Here is a 23,590-nt window from a genome sequence, read left to right on the forward strand (position 1 = left end):
CAAAGTAGTTCACCGATAATGTAATTTAGTAAGTGGAGTGTGGCTTAAGATCAATATTGTTTATGGAAGACATTAATAGCCAGAGAGGGTCAGTGGTAGAGTGGTTGCCTGCCGATTGGAAGGTTGGTGGTTTGATTCTTGGCCCTGCAGTCCCATGTTGAAGTGTCAACAGACACTGAAGCCTGAGTTGCAGTGAATGGTTCTTGTACTATGTAAAAGAGCTTTGAGTAGTCATTAAGACTAGGAAAGCTTTCTACTATAACAGTCCATTTACATTTAGAGCAGAAAAAGTCATCACCAACGGTAAACGTACATGTACTACTTAAAGTACTTCATCAATGAGCAAGTCGTGTTGCTATGACATGAGCTGCCTCTCTATTGGTCAGTGTACATTTTGAGCCCATATCCAAACCTGAGCTGAATCATGTGTCAAACAATTTAAAAACACACACACACACACACAATAGGAAATAATTCCCCCTGATTCCAGTATTACAGTAAAGTTTCAATCTGCATGTCATTTACACATACACACACACACACACACACAACAACACACACACACACACACACACACACACACACACACACACACACACACTACAAGGCAAAATGCTAATGAACAGCAGAGGCTTAAAAATTCAATTAGCAGCCTGTCTGTGTGTGTATGTGTTCAGATATGACTGTAAACTGTGAATTAATTAGAAACACTGAACACTCGGATTGACGGAGAGAGAGAGAAAGAGAGTAGAGAGAGAGAGAGAGAGAGAGAGAGAGAGAGAGAGAGAGAGAGTGTTAGTCTGAGGAGAAAGGACACAGGAAGAATAAAGAGAGACAGAAGGAGAGCGTTGTGTGCAAGAGACTATTGAAGAATGTGCCGAGAGAGAATAAAGAGGAATAGAAAGAGACTACAGGTGAAGGATGAGGAAAAAGAGAACAGAAGAATTATAAATAATACACAGACTGGTTTTAGAACGAAAAGGACGCCACCTGTTTTAACTATGAATGTATAAAAAAAACAAAAATGGCAAAGTCAGCTGCAAGTCAGGTATAGTCTTGCATTGGCAAGTGCTGCGGGGGAGGGTCTGGCTAGTCCACACAGCATAAACATGTTCTGGTTTATTGATTTCTTTATAGCATTCAGAAACATCTGGCCCCGGACACAATAACTGTGCCTCTGCTAAATAGTCTCAGGAAGGAACTTGTTTGGTGGAACTGTTACGTTCAGAAGTAGTTTTAGCGTCAACAGAAAACTCGATTGACGATAGTCTAGCAGCTGTCTGGATTTACCCTGCAGATCTGAGGACCAGGTAACCATAGGCCTCAGATTGGACAGATAGTCTAGCTAGCTGTCTGAGTTACCCTGCAGAGATGAGGACCAGGTAACCATAGTCCTCAGATTGGACAGATAGTCAGCTAGCTGTCTGGATTTACCCTGCAGAGATCTGAGGAGGTAACCATAGTCCTCAGATTGGACAGATGGTCTACTAGCTGTCTGGATTTACCTGCAGAGATCTGAGGACCGGGTAACCATAGTCCTCAGATTGGACAGATAGTCTAGCTAGCTGTCTGGATTTACCGCGAGATTGAGGAGGGTAACCATAGTCCTCTGATTGGACAGATAGTCTAGCTAGCTTTCTGGATTTACCCTGCAGAGATCTGAGGACCAGGTAACCATAGTCCTCAGATTGGACAGATAGTCTAGCTAGCTGTCTGGATTTATAAATGGCCGAGGTTTGGACGGGGCTCAAATAGCGGCGGCGAGCACGGCATATGGTCAAGACGAACTAAGGAGGGAGTGGTGTTGAAACAAAACAGTGAACCAGAGAATTTAAACATTGTTTAATGCAACGATAGCAAGCAGAGATGTGGGACCAGAAACTTGGCGACTTGGACTTGAGTCAACACGAGTCACCGTTTTGATGGACTTGTAACTTAATGACTCGAGGCACGGTGACTCGGATGACTTGTTCATAAGTTTGGATGTTAGCTGTCAAATATAAATTAATGTGATCTATTGTTGCCACGTTTCTTGCGATCTTGTGATCTCCGGGGAGGCATTAGCTCAGTCTGTAGGGCACTGCCACGGTGACCTTGAGCAAGGCACCAAACCCCCAACTGCTGGGGGTGCCATTCCACTCTGACATCTATCCATTAGTGCATGTATAGGTACTGACATTTGTGAGTGTAATTCAGGCTTGTGTGTAAATTTCCCCTTATGGGACTAGGATACATCATTATTATTAGTATAATTATTATTATCTCGCTAGAGTCCAGCTAACATCTAAGTTTCAGATACATAAATCTATCTAACATCACTGAAAATAAGACAAGAAGCAGCAACAAAACAAAAATATCTAGCTTAATATTCATACGTTATTAACGTTATTACTTAACATTACCATCACTTTCCATCTGCTATATGTGGTGTTTGTATTCATTGACAGTGAGTGCTGGATTAATGGCAGTTCAGTGTTTCCCACCTGGGCCGCCACACATTGCGTTTCGTTATTCTTATTTTTTTTACACACATTTGTTCATTGTTTCCTTTCCCTGCTCTCCTCCGTCTCTCTGTCTCTCTGCACACACTCCAACACAGACCCTCCCCTCCGTGCACACGTCTCCATGAAAACAGTGTTGCCAACTTAGCGACTTTGTTGCTCGATTTAGATTTAGATTTATTGCTTTCTAATCTGTCGGAAACGCTGCAGTTTCTTTCAAATGAAGCAATATTTTGGTGTAAATGTGTCAGCTGTGATCTCTAGCCAAGACGTATTAGCCTCCACGTCGTATTTCCCAACCACTTCAAACCCAAACTATCATCTTTAAACTCCGAGCTCACAGCGGAGGGGGGGGGAGACCAGCAGCTTTCAGTCTGTCCATCCACAATCAGCCGTCGACTCTCCGAGGCGTTGGGACAAATCCCAATTAAAGGCAGCGAGGAGGGGGAGAGGGGTTTGACCCACAGAAGTAGATAATAATCGTTCCCAAGGCGACGATTCCGATTAGAATCGTCCCCAAATCCCTCGTCAATTTGATGTGATTTGCATATTATTATTATTATCCATCTGACTTATTTTGGTCTGTTTGTCTAATGAGGATGAAAGCAGAGACAACAGCCTCCCTCCTCATTGCAATTGGACGCAGTTGTCAATTACTCGTCCAACGCCCGCGTAGTAGTCGTAGCGGTGCGTATGCTCCACGGAGATCCGCTCTACAAGCGTAAAAATAGGACCGTCTTCTATTTATATATTTTACACGAGGTGTGCTCGGCCTTTTACACAGAAAAGTGTCTATGTTGAACTACTTGTATACAGGAAAAGACCTGATGATTGTCAGTGAGCAGATTTGCAGTTTCATGATGAGTTTCTGTTTTTATTTGTTGTCCCCCTCACCTGCGTCCTCTGATAACAGCTGCCACTCGATTGATGTCTTCACAGCGCTCGCAATCCCAAAAGCGAAAGCTCACCGCCTCGCCTGGGACTCACACAATCCGACGTTACGTGTACGATGCAGCCAAAGCATAACACAGGAAGTTGAAGTGAAAGCATGTTGAGTTCAGGGTCAAACTTTTCCCTAACCCTAACCCTAACTTTCTTCATCTTCTGGCCCCTTATTTTTTGTTCATTCTATTTCTTTCCTAATTCGTCCTCCCCTCTAACTTTCCTTTGTCTTGTTCATATTTTCTTTTTTTCTTTTTGAATTTTCTGTGATCAAAATGTCCACTCTGAAACAAGATGGCTGTAAACTCTCAGCTCCACATGGATTAGTGAGGTTGTTATTCTGTTTTTAGTGAATTTAGGCAACATGTCAAAGTCAATATAAGCTAGGTAGCTGGCGCTAGAGTTAGAGCTGGTAACTTAACCCTCATGTTGTCCTCGGGTCAAATTAACCCGTTTTCCTATATCAATGTTCTTTTAACCTACCCAAAATAACATGATTGATTCCACACAACACTGTTTGGCAAATACAAATCTCTACTTTCATTAATTTTGGGGCGTCTTATTCACTTTTATAGCATTCGAAAAAAAACAATTGAAGTTTTTTTGAAATAGTATTGAGTAAAAGTTGACATATTCCAGTCTGGGATTATCCATCGACATCCATTCCTTTAATTTTTTATTTGTTCCTTTTCTTTTCTACTCAAACATTAGGTATCATTTCCTATCAATGAGGTTTATTGATGTTGAGTTCATTTGACGGGAAGACAACACAAGGTTAAATTTGACCCTTTTTCATTTTTTTATCACAAAAAAATGGGTTTTCAAAATAAGCGCTGAAAATGCCAACATTAGAAATATCAAATAACTTTGGAAAAAAACATCACACAACATTGAAATAGTGACAAAAATGCCGTAAAAAGCGATACTAGTGTTGAAAAAAAATGGTGCCAGAATCTGGAGGCCTGCGCTCACCGGCCGGTAAAACTCAGCTGGGTGACTCGCGTCACAAGGGTTGAAAATCTGCAACCTTAGCGTTTAGCTTAACGCAGCGCCATTGAAACCATAGAGACACTGGCTTAGCCTCATCATCCTCCCCAGCTCTGCCCTAGTTGTTCAAACATGGTCCCTACTGGTTTCCAAATGTCCAAGATGACGATGGACAAAATGAAACCAGGCAGTCCACAAACCAATGGCTGACGCCACTGATGCTACAACCATTATTTTACAGTCTATGAAAAAAGCAGGTGCCCATAATGCAAACCAGTTATGTTGTTGACATTAAAACAATTGTTTTAAGGTTTTAGAATTAGACCTGTGCAGTTATAGTCGAGTGCTCGGTTAGGCCTCCAGGAATGACGCTGAGGTCAATACAGAGTCCTCACAAGTGACAAAAACAAGAACGTGTGTTTATGTGTGTGCAGCTGCAGGCTGCAGTGTGATCCACACAGAAACCGACAGCAGCAGCACTTATATAAGACCCACGATCCAAATACACACCAGCGTTCCCGTCGCCTCTCATCTGTGTGATGTCACAGCGGCTCAGGTCCTCGCCGCGACGAGGACGCACAAACCACGATTCTCGCGTCAAACTGAAGAGTGTTACAGAACAGAAAGAGAAAGCTGGTGTTTGCGTTTCCGTTTGTATGTCAAGGTAAAACAGAGGAAGCAGACACTGATTCAAGCCCCCATGGAGGCTTAATAAAAACACAATTCATTTTTTTTCTGTCTCTTCCCTAGAGGAAATGTCCTCATTAGGATTCATATTCTGACAGAAATGTAGAACTCTTGGGATTTAGAAACTTATTCCAAAGGTTTTTTTTCTTTTTTTAACAAAGCAAACTGCGGTGTTCTTTCTCCAAAATAGAATTTTAAATTTGTTATTATAAAATGTCCCTTTTCTAGAAATCAAAGAACATAAATGACTGCCTAAGAGAAAGTAAATGACATCCTTATAGATCCAAGGTTAGATCGGGAGTGTGCAGTGGCTCAGGGGCGATGATATGCCAACCCTGATCCGCAGAGACCCCATTTTAACTTGGGTCCGTTTATAGCATCTCTTTCTCCTGGTTTTTGCCATTTCTCTACTCTAGCTATTGAATAAAGACATGAAATGTCCACAACCAACATGCAACATCCTGTGCCCAGTTGTCCCTCCTAAAACCTTAAAACTAGCTGCTGTATCAATGTTAATTTTGTGAGTTATTGCCTTAAATACAAACTGTAACTGTTGGTTAATATCTGGTAAATTGCGAGCAATTTGCATGTCAAGCCAGCGTCTGTCCAATGGCTGGCGTATTAGAGAGAAGTGTCTCTTGATATCGTTTTGATATTCAAAGATAGCTCCGAGAAAGATGAGCTGTGGTCTCTAGGGCTGCAACTGACCATTCTTTTCGTCATCAAGTGCTTTTTTTTTTTTATAGATCTGTATTTATTTATCTGGATTGCATTACTCTAGTACTTTATGACAAATAACTGACACCATAATCCTGGATTATAGGACCTTTTACTTTTGATCGTCTTTTGTTGTGTGTCTGATTGTCTTACATGTACGCCTTACCTCACCCAAAGTTAAACTTACCGGTGAATCGATTAATCCTTGCAGCTCCAGTGGTCTCATTCTTTCTTTCTGAGAGTGCTATGTGAAGGTCCAAATCAATCTCCATTAAGCAGGGGTGTGGTTATCATAGCTTAATTTAAAGACTGGAAACGGCTAGTCTGGCTCCGTCCAAAGTAAAGAGACACGCCCACCAACGTTTTCTAAAGCTCACACATCAACATGTTCTATCTCAGACATGGGAAAACAAGTTGGATCGAGTGTGTTACAGAGTTACTGTTTCTGAGTTTTGGCCGACTCCTGAGACCCAACAGTATTGTCTTGGAATGTGTTAGCCTGTGTGTTTGTGTTACATTTGGTCCACTGTTACCCTGGATTATATCCTTTTCTTATTTTGTGACTGTATATGTGCAACTAAACTGGTTTCCCCCCTGGAGATGAACGAAATGATCGAATCATAATCTACGTGCTGGAAATGTTTCTTTCCGCCTCCACCTTTCCACCCGAGCAGTGTCCCGGAGTCTTGTCGTCTTCGCTGCACAGAACCAGGGGGACGGATAAACTGTTGTATTAATTATGGTGGAGCAGTGACCCCCTAAAAAAGTGTAGAGTACGTCAACCCAACTGGCACAGGGTTCCGAAGAGTGTGGTAAAAATAACATGAAAATATTCCTATTTAATAATTTGAACCAAACTCAACTGTGACATCTCAGAACAACATCAACAAAGAGGGAGGAAATAAGCTTCTCTTTATTAAATTCTTGACATTCCTGCAGAGTCTAGTTAATCTGCCCAGAGGCCCCGGCCCGGCAGCCATGTTGAAATTAAAATACAACCATGAAGCATGAAGCTGCAGCTGATGGAAATACCAGTCTCCTCGGTGCTGCATGGCATCGGGGGGGCTGTGTGTTTACGTGGCTACAGGCTGCTTATTGTTGATGTGAATGTGATCAGACAGGAAACGGCGTGTGTCCTAAACACAGCAGGCCGGACACCGCCCGTCGACACTGTCCCCGTCTCTCCGTCTGACTTTCATCTGTCGTCCCGCTGTTCAGAGTCTGACTCTGTTTCTCACATGCTGGGCCTCGCTCTTCTTCCTGTACCATGTTTGTCCATAACTCTTTTCTTCTCGTACCTGAAACACCTTTACTGTCCGCTCCCCTCGTCCTCGTCCTCGTCCTCCACCGCTACTACTACCGGCACTAACAGCAGAACCACCGCTATGGAACAATCCAGCATGTAGACGGCTCTTTAGGAAATGGGAAAGAAGAGATTCACCATCAAAACACAATGCTGATTGACAGGGGCGCTTCTAGGGTGGGGGGGGTGGGGTAAACGGGGGCCAGTTTCCGCACAATATTAAGCCTCAATCCCCCTATGGCCACCCTAATTGCGGCAAATATTTTCATACACTGATGATGTGATGTTATTTATGTGCAGTGCTAAAGTAGATTAACACTCAATGACAAGTCATGTTTATTGTTTTTTTGTGTATTGTTGGTCTTTTGTTGAACCAAATCTATGGAGGGTTGGTGGTATGCAACACCTGTACTTATATATTTAATAACCCTAAAATCACATGTGGCCCCAGCCTGGCCCCTCCATTCAAACATGGTCCAGAACTGCTAGAGTGGCAACCATTCCAAATGTTGCTGTACAGTTGATTGTCAAAGAAATAATTGCAATAAAATTGTTCAGTTTTTCGAACGAGGTGAGGTTTTATATGAATTTCAGTCAGGTACATCATTTGGAAATATGGCTGTCACGTGACCCAGATAATGTAGTAACACAGCTAGGGCATCGATTAGTTATTTGATCAATAAATCCATCTAATCTATCTATGTCAAAACATGGGGAAAAATCTGGATCAGGATGTGGATTTTCCCAACGACAGAAAAGAAAATGACGTCCTCAAATGTCTTGTTTTGTCCACAACTCAAAGATATTCAGTTGTCCCAGAGGAGAAAAGAAAGTACTCACATTTCAGAAGCCGGAATCAGGAAAAACCTTTTTTTTTTCATAAAACAATTACTCAAACCGATTAAACAATGATCAAAATAGTTGGCGATTCATTTAATAGTTGACAACGAATTGATCAATTGATTCTTCGTTGCACCTCTATACACAGCCTCTGAAGTAAACCACACCTCATAATTATCATAAAACATTGAATTTTACTTAACATAAAACTGACAATTAACATTAACAGTCATACCCCTTGGGACTTTAGCTAATGTCAGCAATTTGTCTGCGATTTTGTTAAACACGTACGATAATTGTCCCAAGCAACAACTGCCACAGCTGAGGGAACATAACTACACTTTTAATAACCCCTCCCCCTCTGGACTCCTCCCAGGTCCGCTGAAGGTGATCATCCCCACCGAGTCCGTTTCCTCGTACCTGGGCGACACCGCCCTGCTGCGCTGTGAGGTCTCGGGCGAACCGACGCCCGTCATCCGCTGGCAGAAAAACCGGGAGGACCTACCAATGACCTTTGACCCCGACTCCCGCATGGCGGTGCTGCCGTCCGGCTCGCTTCAGGTCAGCCGCGTCCAGCCGCCGGACTCGGCCACGTACCGCTGTCTGGCCGACAACCCCGGCAGCACCCGGACGGGGACGGACGCCGAGCTCAGAGTGCTCCCAGGTAACTCGACGCTTATTTACTGCTAACACTGGGTGTTTTTTTTTGTTTTAATGATCCAACAGAGTGTGGTGGAAAGCAAGGGTGTAGGTTTAGTTTCAACATTCTAACCAATGGGGTCTGGAGGTCATCCTCCAAAACCTTTTGACTGTCACATTCCCTGTGTCTGAAATCGTTATGTGCTAAGAAGCAGGGCTGGATCCTTGGATTGTTGAATGGGTGTTCAATTTTAGTATTTGAATTATTTTTTTTTTTTAGTTTCTCCCTTGATGCTGTAATAATGTTGAGACAGATTCAACTTTTGGAGAAACGCAACCCTAAGAAGGATACACAGTGTACATGTTTTGAGCCCTCTGAATGGTTACTTTTACCTATTTCTGGGGAGTCTGTTGTCATTCATATCATTTGAGGGTGGTCCATCTAAGTCCTCTAAATATGGGGGGGATAACCTTTGCATCCTATGGTGGAATGTTCCAAAGTACATTTACTTGAGTAGCGTTTTTGAGTACAATTTTGAGACACTTACTTTACTTAAGTAAAGGGTCTGACTACTTTCTCCATCACTGACACAATACCTGTTCATTTGTACAGATCCAATCTGTCATTAAGTCCACCTGCCTTGACCCTAGGGTTGTCTTCCTGTCAACATTGAAAATCAACACTTTTGACACTTTTTTGGGTTTTTAAAACTACCTAACATTAACTTATTACCTTCCGTTTTACAGTTATTTTTGGAATTTATGGTCAATAAACGTCATTTATAGGAAATTTTACCTAATGTTTGAGTTACAAAAGCAGAAATTAGGAATTATTTAGGCTAAAATTAAAGGAAAGTATGTTGATAAGTCAACTTTAAGCCAATACTATTTCATAACCACTTCATTTTCTTTTCTTCAAATGCTATAGACACCCCAAAATTGATGAAAGTAGAGATTTGTACTTGCCAAAGAGCGTTGTGGGGGGGGGGGGGGGGGGGGGGGGGGGGGGGGGGGGTCAGTCATGTCATTGTGGGTAACTACAATTGAAAAGAACATTGATAGAGGAAAATGGGTCAGTTTGACCTGAGGACAACACAAGGGTTAAAAAGTTACTGAGCCTGAAATCAATTCATTTATCTGGTTTTAGTGGATAGTTTTGGCCTCCCACAATAGTGTACATGTAGATGTAGTTTTAGTCTTTCTGCCATACTAAACCTAACTTGAAACTTCTTGCATCTCATAATGTACACATTTGAAGTTTTATTTGTGTTATCAACCTTCCAGAAGCCAATTTAGATTTCCAGTCATGCTACAGCGAAGAACTGCACCAGCAGTTTTACCTAATGGTGAGGGCTACTTTTCCTGCAGTCATCATTTTGTTCATTTCCTCCCAGTGCTGGATGTCTCCTTTGAAAATGAAATGTGATGTAATGAATATGAAGAGTGTAATGTGCGATTTTAATAATGTTTCTGAGAGGAAGCAGCTTCTCATCAGTCGGCAGGGAATCTGTCGGCCGCTCCTCACCATCCAATTAGAAGAGTCGGACACTGTCCACTTCATCACTCGGATACCCGCCTGGGTTAGCGCTCTCCTGCTGGTGGAACACCCCTTTGAGTCGAGCTCATCACGTGTTCATGCGCTTGGTCCCAGCGAGGGCTCTGGGGCCTGTACATCATCATATGTACTTTGCATTTCAAACTACACTCCCATTTTTCCTCCATCTACCACAATCCAAATGAATAGCAAGCAACCACATGTATGAATGAGTAAATAAACCAAATATATCAGTGCAATAATTATAGTACAAATATATATCTGTATATATAGATAATATATATATATATTATATATTAATATATAAAAATATATATATACAGTACACACCAAAAGTTGGGATGTGTGTATTTATACAGTGTGAATATGTATATATGTATATATACAATATGTGTGTATAAATGTATATATGTGTGTGTATATAGATATATATATATATATATATATATATATATATATATATATATGTGTGTGTTTATGTATACTGTGTATACATATATATTCCCATATACATACATACATATATACAGTATACTGTATATTTTGTATATATATATATATATATATATATATATAAATAGTTCAGACCGTGATTGTGGAACACGCATTGAATGAGTGTCGAAACCTTTGGCCTGTACTGTATTTGAAAAGTAGATTGTTAAAACAGAGTATTTTAAAAAATAACACAATTTAATATGATTATACAAATAAATAAATACACAATAAGTACAAGAAATACATAAATAAATATGTAAATTATCCAAAAACACATGGCAGTAAATCTATGCATAATCAAACCAAATTTGAAAAAGAAATACTAAAAAATAAACCGTCACAGACTAATTTCCAATATGGGAATGAAATCAAGAGAGTCTCGCTGGTGTGACGTGGTCAGAAAACTTTTTCTGTCTTGACGTTCCGTGAAATCAACCATGTTTGATATTATCTGAAGTTTTTAATCTTGGTAGTGAAGTTAAGTCACGTGAACGTTGTCAACAACCAAAGGGTGCATTCTCTCCAGCGCCAGAACAGGAAGCACCAAATGGCTAAAGACAGTGTTGTTCATGGTTGCTATGGTGCCGCGCTAAGCTAAACGATAAAGAAGGAAAGTTCCCATGGCGTGAACATTTCTCTTTGAGTTTTTTTTACATTAAGATGAGTCCCCCCCCAGCCTGCCGATGGCCCCCCAGTGGCTAGAAATGGTGACAGGTGTAAACCGAGGCCTGGGTACCCTGCTCTGCCTTTGAGAAAATGAAAGCTCGGATGGGCCGATCTGGAATCTTCTCCTTATGAGGTCATAAGGGGCAAGGTTACCTACCCTTTTACTGCCTTGCCCGACCAGAGAATTTGGCCCCCCATGAGAGAGAGAGACATCATGGTTTTCAAACGAGCAGTGGCAGTTGGTCAAGGCCACACCCCCAGCCTCCACCTTCTCCCCCCCCCATTAGCTACAGGCTCAGAAATGGCACATACAAAGGAAAGCTCATTATGGGACTGGCTCTAGTGGCTGGAATTGTGCACCAAGGCTGAATTTTGGGAAAGAGACTTCAGAAACAGTATTAGGGGCCCACTAAGGTCTATATAAAAGAAGACGTCAGCAGATACATTATTAGGGACCTCTAAGGTTATATAAAGAGATATCAGATACAGTATTAGGGACCACTAAGGTATATAAAGAGATTCAGATACAGTATTAGGGACCACTAAGGTCTATATAAAAGAGACTTTAGATACAGATATTAGGGACCACTAAGGTCTATATAAAAGAGACTCAGATACAGTATTAGGGGACCACTAAGGTCTATTAAAAGAGAATTCAGAACAGTATTAGAACCACTAAGGTCATATAAAAGACTTCAGATACAGTATTAGGGACCACTAAGGTCTAATAAAAGAGACTTCAAATACGTATTAGGGACCACTAAGGTCTATATAAAAGAGACTTCAGATACAGTATTAGGGGAACCTAAGGTCTATCTAAAAGAGACTTCAGATACAGTATTAGGGACCACTAAGGTCTATATAAGAGACTTCAGATAAAGTATTAGGGACCACTAAGGTCTATAAAAGACTCAGATACAGTATTAGGGGATCACTAAGTCTATATAAAAGAGACTTCAGATACAGTATTAGGGGACCACTAAGTCTATTAAAGAGACTTCAGATACAGTATTAGGGACCACTAAAGGGTATATAAAAGAGACTTCAGATACAGTAGTTAGGGGACCACTAGGGTCATTAAAAGACTTCAGATAAGTATTAGGGACCATTAAGGTCTATATAAGAGACTTTAGATACATTATTAGGGACCACTAAGGTCTATATAAAAGAGACTTCAGATACAGTATTAGGGGACCACTAAGGTTTATATAAAAGAGCTTCAGATACAGTATTGGACCACTAAGGTCTATATAAAGAGACTTCAGATACGTATTAGGGGACCACTAAGGTCTATATAAAAGAGACTCAGACAGTATTAGGGAACTAAGGTCTAATAAAAGAGACTTCAGATACAGTATTAGGGACCACTAAGGTCTATATAAAGAGACTTCAGATACAGTATTAGGGACTACTAAGGTCTATGTAAAAGAGACTTCAGATACAGTATTAGGGGACCACTAAGGTCTACATAAAAGCATCCAAAGAGCACCATCTCATGGGACCTTTAAGGTTAGATGTGACGTGTTGTCAGACTTTAGTCTTTTCAAATACTGTTCAAAGTCTTCTGATGTATTGTAGCCTTAACAAAACGTCTCTAAAAGGAATATTTGTTTGACTCTGGGGAAGGCGGAGAACAAGAGAACATTGCCTTTTGCTTCCTTCGGATGCTTTAGAGAATCAGAGACAGTTCTAAAAAGCCAGAGAGTTCCCTGTGTTCCCAGCTTTAGCTCATTCACTCGGTACAACCGACTCATTGCCTTTACGGTATGTGGGCCGATCATGCTAACGGCCGGGTGTCGTCCCCCTGACGCTGGTACGAGGACGTGTTGAAGCGAACACCATCTCAGTGAAATTACGTTTCCCTCAAAAGACTTTTTTCAGGAGACAGGGTTGGCATTTGTGTGTGTGTGTGTGTGTGTGTGCGTGTGTGTTGGTATTAGTGTGTTCTTGCTGTTCTTCCTCATTGTGATGCAAGTGCCATCGGATTGTCATCTGATCTGCTGACGGCCCCTCTTTTGGTGGCGTGTCTGTGAAAACATTAAAGGAGTCACACTGTCATTCAGTGATTATCTCTGTGGTCCCTCGCTCTTTACTCTCCTCTGTGACCAACCCAGGAAATCTGCTGCGTGGACGCTTCTTCTTCTTCTTCTTCTTCTTCTTCTTCTTCTTCTTCTTCTTTTGTCTCTGTGTGTTCACTGCTCACAATTCTGCTGACTATCCTGTGTTTGTTTCTGTTTCTTTTGTTTTTTTGTCTCTGAATCTAGAGGTCGTACAGCTTTACATCTTATGTTGTGTGTGTGTGCGTGTGTGTCAGTGCTGTGGGGCGTGTTGTAATTTCCTGTCTGCTGAAGGAAATCGTCTTGTCGTTCTCTGAGAATCCACCAGCCCCAGGGCCAACCTGAGGGTGAACACAACCTGACCCACTGCAGGTGTGTGTGTGTGTGTGTGCGTGTGTGTGTGTGTCTGCGTGTCCTCAGGCCTCAGTTTTTCTAGTTGAGATCTGATAGAAAATCTGACTTTGAAAAAAACATGAAAGCTTCAACCTTTTGTCAACTTTTAAAGAAGCCAATTCTGAGTTGGTTTTGGGATTCAAACCGCCATAACAGAGACTGGGAGGGGTCTTCCACCGTTCTCGAGACCAAGACAAACTACAACACTGCTGTGTGGCTCTAGGCGCCTCTCCTTCCAGGAAAAACTACAGCATCAGTCCATCCAGAAAATGTTTACGTTCAAGCAACAAAGTCATCTAGCGGTTGCTGTAATTATGACTGTCCATGAAGAGCAAAAGAGGAAGTAGTGTGATGTTGTTATTGCGACAAGCTCCACATAGGGAGAAGGTCTGGTGGATGGATGGATGGATGGATGGATAGATGGATGGATAGATAGATTTATTGATCCCAATAAAATGGGAAATGACAGTGTTACACCAGCAAAATCAGTCATACAGCACAAAATATAAATGAAATACTAGGATACAATATACATAGATACAATATACATGAAATAGTAATAGGATAAAATACAAGAACAAATATTTGATTATATACAAGTTGAGAATGGATGAGAGTAGAAGGATGAGTCGACAAAACACTGGACTTTAACTTTGGAGAACACAGTTCATTTCCTGTAGTTCGTTTGTTATTTTAACCCAAACCCTGACTCTAACCAAGTTGCTTTTGTGCCTAAACCTTACCAAATCTTAACCATAGTAAGTATAGCTGTTTAAGATCAGAAGACCATTTTTAATACGGGATACTCACTGGTTTCTCTTTATATATAAAAGGCTCTTATTGGAAAACTGCCATCTTACCTGTTACTCAGAGGCTCATTATCAGACTCGCTCTGCTGACTGGCTTTTACTTTCTGTTCCACAATCGCGGTCTGAACTTGGATAAACTGCTTTTAGTTTTAGTGCACCCGACTCCTGGAAGAAATTACAGCACTTTCTTAAAATCAACTCAGTTGTGGGTCTTCGACAATCTAGAAATTTTGTTCTAAACCTGCAAACTTCTACTGGGCTTTACATAATTGTATTTTCTTGCATCCCTATTATCCAAATTTTTTTTCAAACAATTTTCCAATTCTGAATGTTTTACTGTCTTTGTATATTCCTTATGGTTGTGCGTTCTGTGTGGTTGTTCTGCATTTGTCTTTTTTATTTGACTCCATGACATTGAAAATGATGGTTGCCCCTCAAGGATCTCTCGAGGATAAATAAAGGTTAAATGGTTTCTTTTTTTGAAATGTCAGCCTGGCTTATAACCCAACATCAATGTTGGACTTCACTGATGTTCTTGTGGCTGAAATGGAATCCCTGCAGCCCGATTCTGGTGGAAGATCTGTCGGAAAGCCTGAAACTCGAAGAGTGGAGGCTGCCAATATCATGGCCTGTTCAGCTTTTACATGTGGCTGCAATGATTGTGTGTCCACATATATTTGTGTAGTGTATCTCCGAATATGCACCATATTTTGGCTTCTAACTTCCTCGTCTCTGTCTCCCTCTCTCTCAGAGCCCGGGGTGAGCAGGAACCTCCAGTTCCTCCAGCGTCCCTCCAGAGTCACGGTTCTTCTGGGGACCGACGCCGTGCTGGAATGTTCCGCCTCCGGATACCCGACTCCAAGCATCCAGTGGAGGAGAGGAGAGGAACTGATCCAGAGCTGGTCGGTCTAACTTGTCTCTTATTTTACTCATTGCTCTAAATTAAATAATAATCCATGTTTAACTCACGTGATAACCAACAATATCTACTCAAGGTATAGTTTTACCCATTACAGACCCACATGTATCCCAGCATGGCCAAGTCATTAGTATAAGTCCAGTGATTATATTTTACATTTTTCTTCATGTCCATAAAGGCAATGTAGCCACAACCAGCAATAAAAGTATCCAGCTACGAAGTAGCCTACTATGTGTCTTTGTGTAATCACCATTATTGAGCAACACTGTTTCCTCTATCACAACCACCACACAGACACACACACACCATGCTGCTGAAATACTCACTAGACAAGAGCAGCGGTTCCCAAAGTTTTTGGTCTGATGTCCCCCCAATCACTACTGTAAGTAAGTAGTAGGCTAACAATATCTACAGTTTAATTGTTACTTTAAGGTAACTATTTGGACTTTTTTATCATTAGTTTTAGCGAACTATACCATTTAATCATTACTTCAAGTTAACTATATTTACAGTTTAATCAATAATTTAAGCCAACAATGTCTATAGTTTTTATCATTACTTTTAAGTTACTATATCTACAGGTTAATCATAGCTTTTAGCTAACTATTTCTACAGTTGAATCATTATATTTAGCTAACTATTTGGACAATTTAATCATAACTTTAAGATAACAATTTCTACAGTTGAATCATAGCTTTTAGCTAACAATTTCTAAAGTTTAATCACAACTTTTAACCAACTATTTCTACAGTTTTATCATAGCTTTTAGCTAACTATTTCTACAGTTTGATCATAGCTTTTAGCTAACTATATCTACAGTTTTATGATGACTTTTAACTATTTTGACTGTTTAATTACTTTAGCTTACTAGTTTTCAAGCACATAAGTGCAATATGTAGTGTTCAGCTGTAAAGTCTGACATATTATTTTAAAACAAATCATCAATTTCAATTTTTTCAAATCAGCTTCTCAACAATGTTTTCACATACACCCTGGCAACAACAGAAGTATCCCCTTGGGTACAAGTACCCCTGGTTGGTAATCACTTAGTCTCGGTGCTAAACTCTGCACAGAGCTTGCAACAGAAATCTCCGATTGGACAGATAGTCTAGCTAGCTGTCTGGATTTACCCTGCAGAGATCTGAGGACCAGGTAACCATAGTCCTCAGATTGGACAGATAGTCTAGCTAGCTGTCTGGATTTACCCTGCAGAGATCTGAGGACCAGGTAACCATAGTCCTCAGAAATCTATTTGAGTTTAGAATGCCAACACAAAGAAAGAGAAAGGAAAGAGAAAATACATCCAGCAGAATTTCTTGCGGCACCGGAGCAATCACTTGACTAGAGCACCAAACGTGGATTGATCTGCTGCTTATAATAGTCCCAAAGAAATAGACAATTTCTCCTTGTTTGAGTACAAATTGCTAAAAACCATAGTTACTAGCTGTTTTTAGAAATGACAGATTTTTTTCAAAGACTGTTCTACAGTATGTATGTGTTCCTTCTTTAGTAAGAACCTCTGGTCTTAGACAGGGTGGGGAAGTCTGAAAGTACTGTGGAACAGACTAACACATTGTTGGTTTTGGTCTTTTCACTGGATTTGTTGCCAATGAGAAAAATGTAGAATTTACCAGACTGATCCTTTTAGGTATGAAAGCTAACCCAAAACATATGTTTCTTTTATGTAAGTTATCAACTGATCAAACAAGCATGCTGCTTCGCTCTTCCTTTCCTCTGTAGGAATAAGAAGTACTCTCTGCTGGTGGGCAGTAATCTGATCATCAGGAGTGTCACCGACGACGACTCTGGCAGTTACAGCTGTACAGCGGGCAATAAGAACCACAACATCACTGCACACACAGAGCTGAGTGTACTAGGTAAGACAACACATTTGTATTTTCTGTCTATTTTGCCTTTATTTTGATAGTGACAGAAGCGAGGTGATAGGAAATGGGAAGGAAGAGAGGGGACATCCTACATCAAAGGTCTCCAGCTAGACTCATATCTGGGATGTTACCTTTACATGCCTGACGTCTTAAAGCCCTAGTAGCTAAGACACCTCCTTATTCTAACATAAACCCTGAAGCTATCTAAACCCTCAAAAAATAGCACGGACTAAATGTCCTCACTCTCCAAACTCTTATTGGTCCTCACAAGGATAGAAGTAAAAGAACACACACACACACACACACACACACACACACCTCACTGCTCACAGTTTTGTGAAAAAAAACATGAAAGAATGAAACTGTCACTTCTCAAAACTCCCGAGTGAGGAAATGAAAAACAAATCCTAGAACCTGTTGTAAAAAAAAAGAAATGTGTTCCCCTCCGCTCACAGAAGCCCTTCTGTCTGCGAGACAGTCTGATCCAGAATCACATCCAGAATCAAATACCGTCATGAAATATGAAATCGGAGGTGTCTGTTTGCTTCAGGAGGTTTTTTCATGAATAGAATATGTTTGTATTTACTGGCTGACTGCTCCCCAAATGCTGGTGGAATCACACCAATCCTGCTCATGGATTCAGGTGTGTTAAGCAGGAAGTCAACCGGCTCAGCCAGAGACGGCATTTGGATCAGAAATAGGCCTCCACTGAACTAAAAGCTCACTGAAAAGTCTGTTGGTCGGGTACAGTTAGTCTCGCTTTGCCAGACCTTCCTCCACACAGCATTCCTGGATGGTAGGGCTCTTGTTAATTGGCATTTCTTTAAACCAATCACAACTTTTTTGTTGCTTTTTTGGCATTTTTGTTGACAAAAGTCGGCAAAAAAAGTTCCTTAGCCATTATAAAACTCCCAGCAACCTGCTTCACAGCCTGCGTGGGAAAACTCCCCGCTTCTATGGGAATTTTGGCAAATCTGCCAAATTCTGTCACATAACTAAAGTTTGAAGAACAGTTTCCTGTCTTTTTGCTTTGGCGCACAACTAGGCGTGCCAAAGTTTAATGGGAACCTACGTTGGTAATGTTTCTGGACCAAAGTTGGCCCCCGGGTCTTGAGTTTGATACGTGTTCTAGACAGTATTTGTATTCATTTCTTTTAAGATTGTTGCATTAATAATAAACCTTTACATAAAGAATGCATACTTGTCCACTCACATGTTTATGAGGGCCTTAAAAACTTGAACAATATCCCTTTTAAAGTACATTTAGAGCACATGGAAAAATGTATGTTAAAAAAATAGCAATATTTCAGTCAATTGACAGCCCTAGTTGTGTCGTGTTGTGTTAAGGTTCAACTTTTTTTGCCCGAAAACTGTGCGTCCTTTTGTAGGAGCCCTCTGCATTAGCGATAGAAAACCTTACCTTGTTTGGGTCTTTTTAATTGATAATTAGACTTTATTCTATTCTCATTACTTTATGTATTCCTATTGTAAGTGAAGGACTTTCATATGAGGAGCACGCCAAGTTATTTTGTGCGCACAAATTACAACAAATGATGGGCGTAACCACAAGACAACAACTACATCAGTACATTGGTTGTATTTTTTTCTTTTCTTTTTACCTTTTAATGAACCCCCCCCATCCCTCCACCCCTCTCCACCCAAACACCGAGTTGGAATCAAACAGAAGCAGCTGTTTGTCTGAATCTCGGGAGGAAATCTACAAATTAACCTTCGGGTGTTTGCAGTCTCCTTCCAGCCGCGCCTCTCCGCTCATCCCCGTCCTGTTTTTTTTTTGTGTCTTTGTCTCAGCACCCCCCTCCGAGTCTGTCCCTGTGTTCGCATCACATTCATATTCTGTTTACACTCTGCTCCCAGCAGCCGCTGCCTGCAGATATTACATGATGTTCACAGCAAACAGGTAGAGTCTGCGTCTCCAGTATGTCACGTCGGGGATCGGGTCTTAGACTTAATGTTAAAGTAATGCCGTGGAAATTGTTACTACTCCTATGACTGTAGGATACTTATAGTTTTACAGACTCATTTAATGTTTCTGAAATGAATTGTCCAGGGCGGGGCAATTTAAATTAAATGTATCAACATTGAAATTCTGAAGCTGTCATCGACGTATTTTTCCCATGACGATAATTTTGAGGATTTATTTCTGATGATAGGCCTACTTTCTCCTTCCAGATTCGCTCTGGCTTGCACATACACAAACACTGGCGCACCCACCGCACACCAGCCACCACGTCACTTCTGTTCGCTGATGGCTAGCGTTTAACTCAGGCTCATTAATAAGCCAGTAAGTGGAGATTTTTGGCAGCCAGCCTTCCAAAAGAAAACACAATGAAGTTAAATGTTAACCGATCATTAACCGTTGATTGATGGGCAGGAAACTGAGTCTCAGTTCACCGTCCGGGAGGCTCTGACACACTTTGTACTGTGTGTGTATGTAGTCACACACACACACACACAGTTCATATCAGTGTTTCCCACACACGGACTAATTTGTGGTGGTGCGCCACACACTCTGGCACATGTCCGCAGACAGCTGTAGGCTTGTACCGGTTAATGTTCTTGGCATTGTCGGACACATGCAGACACTTTCCTGAAAGCGCTTGGACCGACACAAGTCCCCAGCAGGCCGTGGCGTGGACGTCCGAGCCTGTCTCCAGCGCCTCCACGTCGTCAGCTGTGTCGTCAGCTGTGCGTCGGCCTGGTTTACTCTCGGACGGGAGATTTAACTCGCCGGTCCTCGTCGATATAGCTTCATGTGTCACTCCACAAGCAGAAAAAATAGAGGAGCTTAAAACGCAACTTTCTGGTTCAAAGTTTGGACAAGCAAGTTAATTAAGAGTTAAGGAATGCTGTAGATTGCAAAGCCTATTTACATTGTTCTCATGCAAAAGACGTTTTTTAAAACTTTGTACAATTAAATGTCAAAACGCTGTGTCCGTGATCGAATCACAAAAGAATCCAATTATTGTTCGTTTAGACTTAGACTTCTCTTTATTAATCCTTTTGGGATGACTCCCGGGAGGAAATTGAAAGTTCCAGCAGCAGTTTCAGCGAGAAAAAAGACATGAAAAATGGTTTAAAAAGCCAGTATACAACAAAATAACAACAATAATAATAATAACAACAATAATATTAACAATGAGAACATTTGTCAAATAAACAAAGAAATCGAGGTAAAATTATCGAGGTAAAATGTGCAACTTAATCGGGATTTAGATTTTAGGTCATGTCGCACAGCCCTAGTATTTTCAATAGAACTGATTTCTAAAGCCGAGCCATGCACGCTTTAGATTTTTAAATTGGCAAATTTCCAATGTATAGCCAATAGATGGGGACTAAAGAGTGTGTGAGCAATAATGAACTTATAATAATCGCTATCAAACAACAGTCGCAGTCAGCATATTTCTTTGACTTTTATCAGTAGACATTAGCCTTGTGGACTCATAGTAGTGCTCGACCCACCCGGCCCGTTAGGAGAGCTAATCAGCACAAACCTGCGTTCATCAACCACCAGAACCAAGCCACACTTCTTCCAAATGCGGGCCGTTAGATGCTGATGAATGTCCACGGTGTGGTGATGTATGGAGATGTGTGTGTGTGCGTGTGCTCTGACTCCACAGGGCAGTGACCATGATTAGGATAATGAATATGTGTTGTTGTTTCCCCGTGATAATGATTGCAGCCCGGCTCATTAGCCCGCTTCCTGTTAGCGGCTTAATGAAAGCAACATAGCAAGCGCCGCAGCTATAAGTCCATTCAGCGTGCTGCCGTCTAACGCTAACGGAAAGAATTACACAGGGTGGATGAGAGACTGTCACTTTTCATGCTTTAAGAAACCTGTTGATAAGACTTATATCTATTAATACATTTCAGCAGGAAGGTCTGTCTGCGTCTTGCTACGGGGCACCAGGAAGTGCAGAGCCAAGGGTGATGTTGGTTGGATCAGAAATGCAAAACTCACCCTGACGACCAGAGACAGAGAGCTGCATATACCTCAGACCCCCAAAATTGGGCAAAGTCACACTACTTTGGGCCGAACGTAATGTAGCCGTCACATATTATATATGAAAAAAAAATACAAAAATGTAACGCTATACACGCAGCGTATTAGATGCATTTCCTGTCCCTGCTATGCGTCTCTTTCTCACAAACACACACACACACACACACACACACACACACACACACACACACACTGCCCCTCCCCTCGGCTGGCAAAATTCACGAGAGGTTGGTATCTCGTGAACACCGTTACACAATCACACATCAAGAAGTGCTACAAAATATTTGATATTGTCAATACAACGTTGTCGGAGTGTTGATGATGGAGTCCCGACCCTTAGCAAGCAAGCGCCTGCTTTAGAAAGCCAACTAGGCACAAGTTTGCGGTTTGGGTTGTCGTGGTCAAAACACTTTAATTAGCAGCTATCAATCAAATACAGTTATTATAAATTACATCATGTCATTTTTTTTACTCTTAAACTGCATCTTTGCTGCTTCATTCCAGACGAGTATTGACGAGTATTTTCCCCGGGACGTGTTGAGGACCAGCCTGAACCGGAGGGCTCAGTCTCAAACAGAGTTATGTTATTACATTTTTTTTTTTTACAATATTGTCAGGCTTCAACCAGTGCTGATCAAGCAGAAAAACAGGGTCAGGGAGAGAAAGAGAGACCCTTCCCCTCCCTCCCTCTCCCCCTCCCCCCACCACCATCCTGGTGGTAGCCTGCAGGGCTCCTCTCCTGATTAATTACCGGCTCTGTGAATTACTCTGGGTGTTTTAGAAAACATTTAACGAGCCGCCAAACTCCCCCGCCGAGCCACCGGCCGGCGTGCTCCGCTCGCCCAAAAACTGAGCCGTGGATTGAAAGACATGAAAGAGACAAAGGGGGGGGGGGGGGGGGGGGGTCACAGATCTCCTTTGGAGAGAGGGAAGTCTTCACTAACACAGAGGGAGGATTTGAAGTCTGTCAATATGGCCACCGGTCCGGCCAAGACCAGGATGTCTTCAGCCAATCAGAAGGAACGCACTGCCAGTACGGTTCCCCACGCTCAGATATATATTTCTATGTGGAGCTGTGTCTCCCTTGCGCCATTAAAACATGGACGCTGTTTTTAATACAAAAATAACTTCAATTTAATTTAAAGGACCGTGGGGATGTGGAGGATAAAAACGCCGTCAGTAAGTGTAACTGCCTCGTCTCAATTATTTGAGACAAGGTATCAGATCCAACCAATCCATCCAACCAATCCACTAATACTCGGTGTATAAGTGGATTGGTTCTGCTGGATACTGGTGGCAGGTTTGCACGATTCCCCCATTATATTCCACCAGAAATCCCATGACATCCAGGTGACGTGATGCAACTCAGCTAGAGATCGTCTATGGCAGTTAATAAATTACAATGGCTGTCATTTCTTCATCCTCTTTAGTCTCTGAGTCTGTCTGTCTTTCTTTTCCAGTACTCTACCCATCCTCCCTCAGTTAATCAGCATCTCTTTATGAACTGGCCAGATGTTGCGGATGAAAGCGTCGCCGGGTCTTTGGTTACGTATGTTCAGGCTGTTTAATCCGCCACAGGTTTTAAATGTCACAGGTTTTTAAATGTCGGCCTCGTAGACAAATCAAATCATCTTGACCCATCCTTTGTCTCTTTAAGCTCTGTAATCCAGGATTTGACCTCAATCAAGTCATAGAGGGGGGGGGGAATGGATTTAACGTGACTTTGGAGCATGATCTGATCCTCACCGGGTCGACCTACTTGGCATTTACTACCCATCATGCTCCGTTTTGAGCTTAGAGGCCATGTTTTACCTTGCGGTGAAACGTCTTCTTCAACTTGTCCTTCGAAAGAACACGCGTCGCATGAGAGTGAGAAGTGCGAGGAGACATCTGTTCGTTTTCACCATCTGTTGTCGTCTCTCTCGGTGCGGCACATTGTTTGGATGTTTACGACGAATCTTGGGAGATTTCTGTTCCCTCTCGCCAGTCAGATCGCCCTCCAATTCATTTGTGTTTGCTGTCCTTAATCCTGCCATCTGTGTGTCCTTTTGTTCGGGAATTGATATTATGTAAAATGGCTCTCGCTGCTGGTTGGAGGTGATTTAAGAAGTGAAGGTTATTCCGATGCTTCAGTTTCAGCACAATCTGATTTCTGATTCCTTCCTCCCCCCCC

At 41.7% G+C, this 23,590-nt stretch overlaps 1 protein-coding gene and 1 long non-coding RNA gene across 2 annotated transcripts in view; one reads left to right on the plus strand and one right to left on the minus strand.

The window, feature by feature from the left end:
* dcc (DCC netrin 1 receptor) overlaps positions 1-23,590 on the plus strand; it is a gene marked incomplete in the record, with an annotated part of 396,097 nt that overhangs the window by 121,655 nt on the left and 250,852 nt on the right. Inside the window, 3 exon segments of the mRNA XM_032540171.1 lie at positions 8,354-8,641; positions 15,343-15,493; positions 17,251-17,387. Of these exon segments, the coding sequence (XP_032396062.1) occupies positions 8,354-8,641; positions 15,343-15,493; positions 17,251-17,387 (576 nt within the window).
* Positions 587-20,023, minus strand: LOC116704648 (uncharacterized). Its single transcript, XR_004335738.1, has 3 exons — positions 19,922-20,023; positions 13,189-13,194; positions 587-600 (listed from the first exon to the last, which is right to left on the minus strand). It is a non-coding gene; the product is annotated as an uncharacterized LOC116704648 (long non-coding RNA).

The sequence above is a fragment of the Etheostoma spectabile genome, chromosome 16 (assembly GCF_008692095.1).
Source record: "Etheostoma spectabile isolate EspeVRDwgs_2016 chromosome 16, UIUC_Espe_1.0, whole genome shotgun sequence".
Lineage (NCBI taxonomy): Eukaryota > Metazoa > Chordata > Actinopteri > Perciformes > Percidae > Etheostoma > Etheostoma spectabile.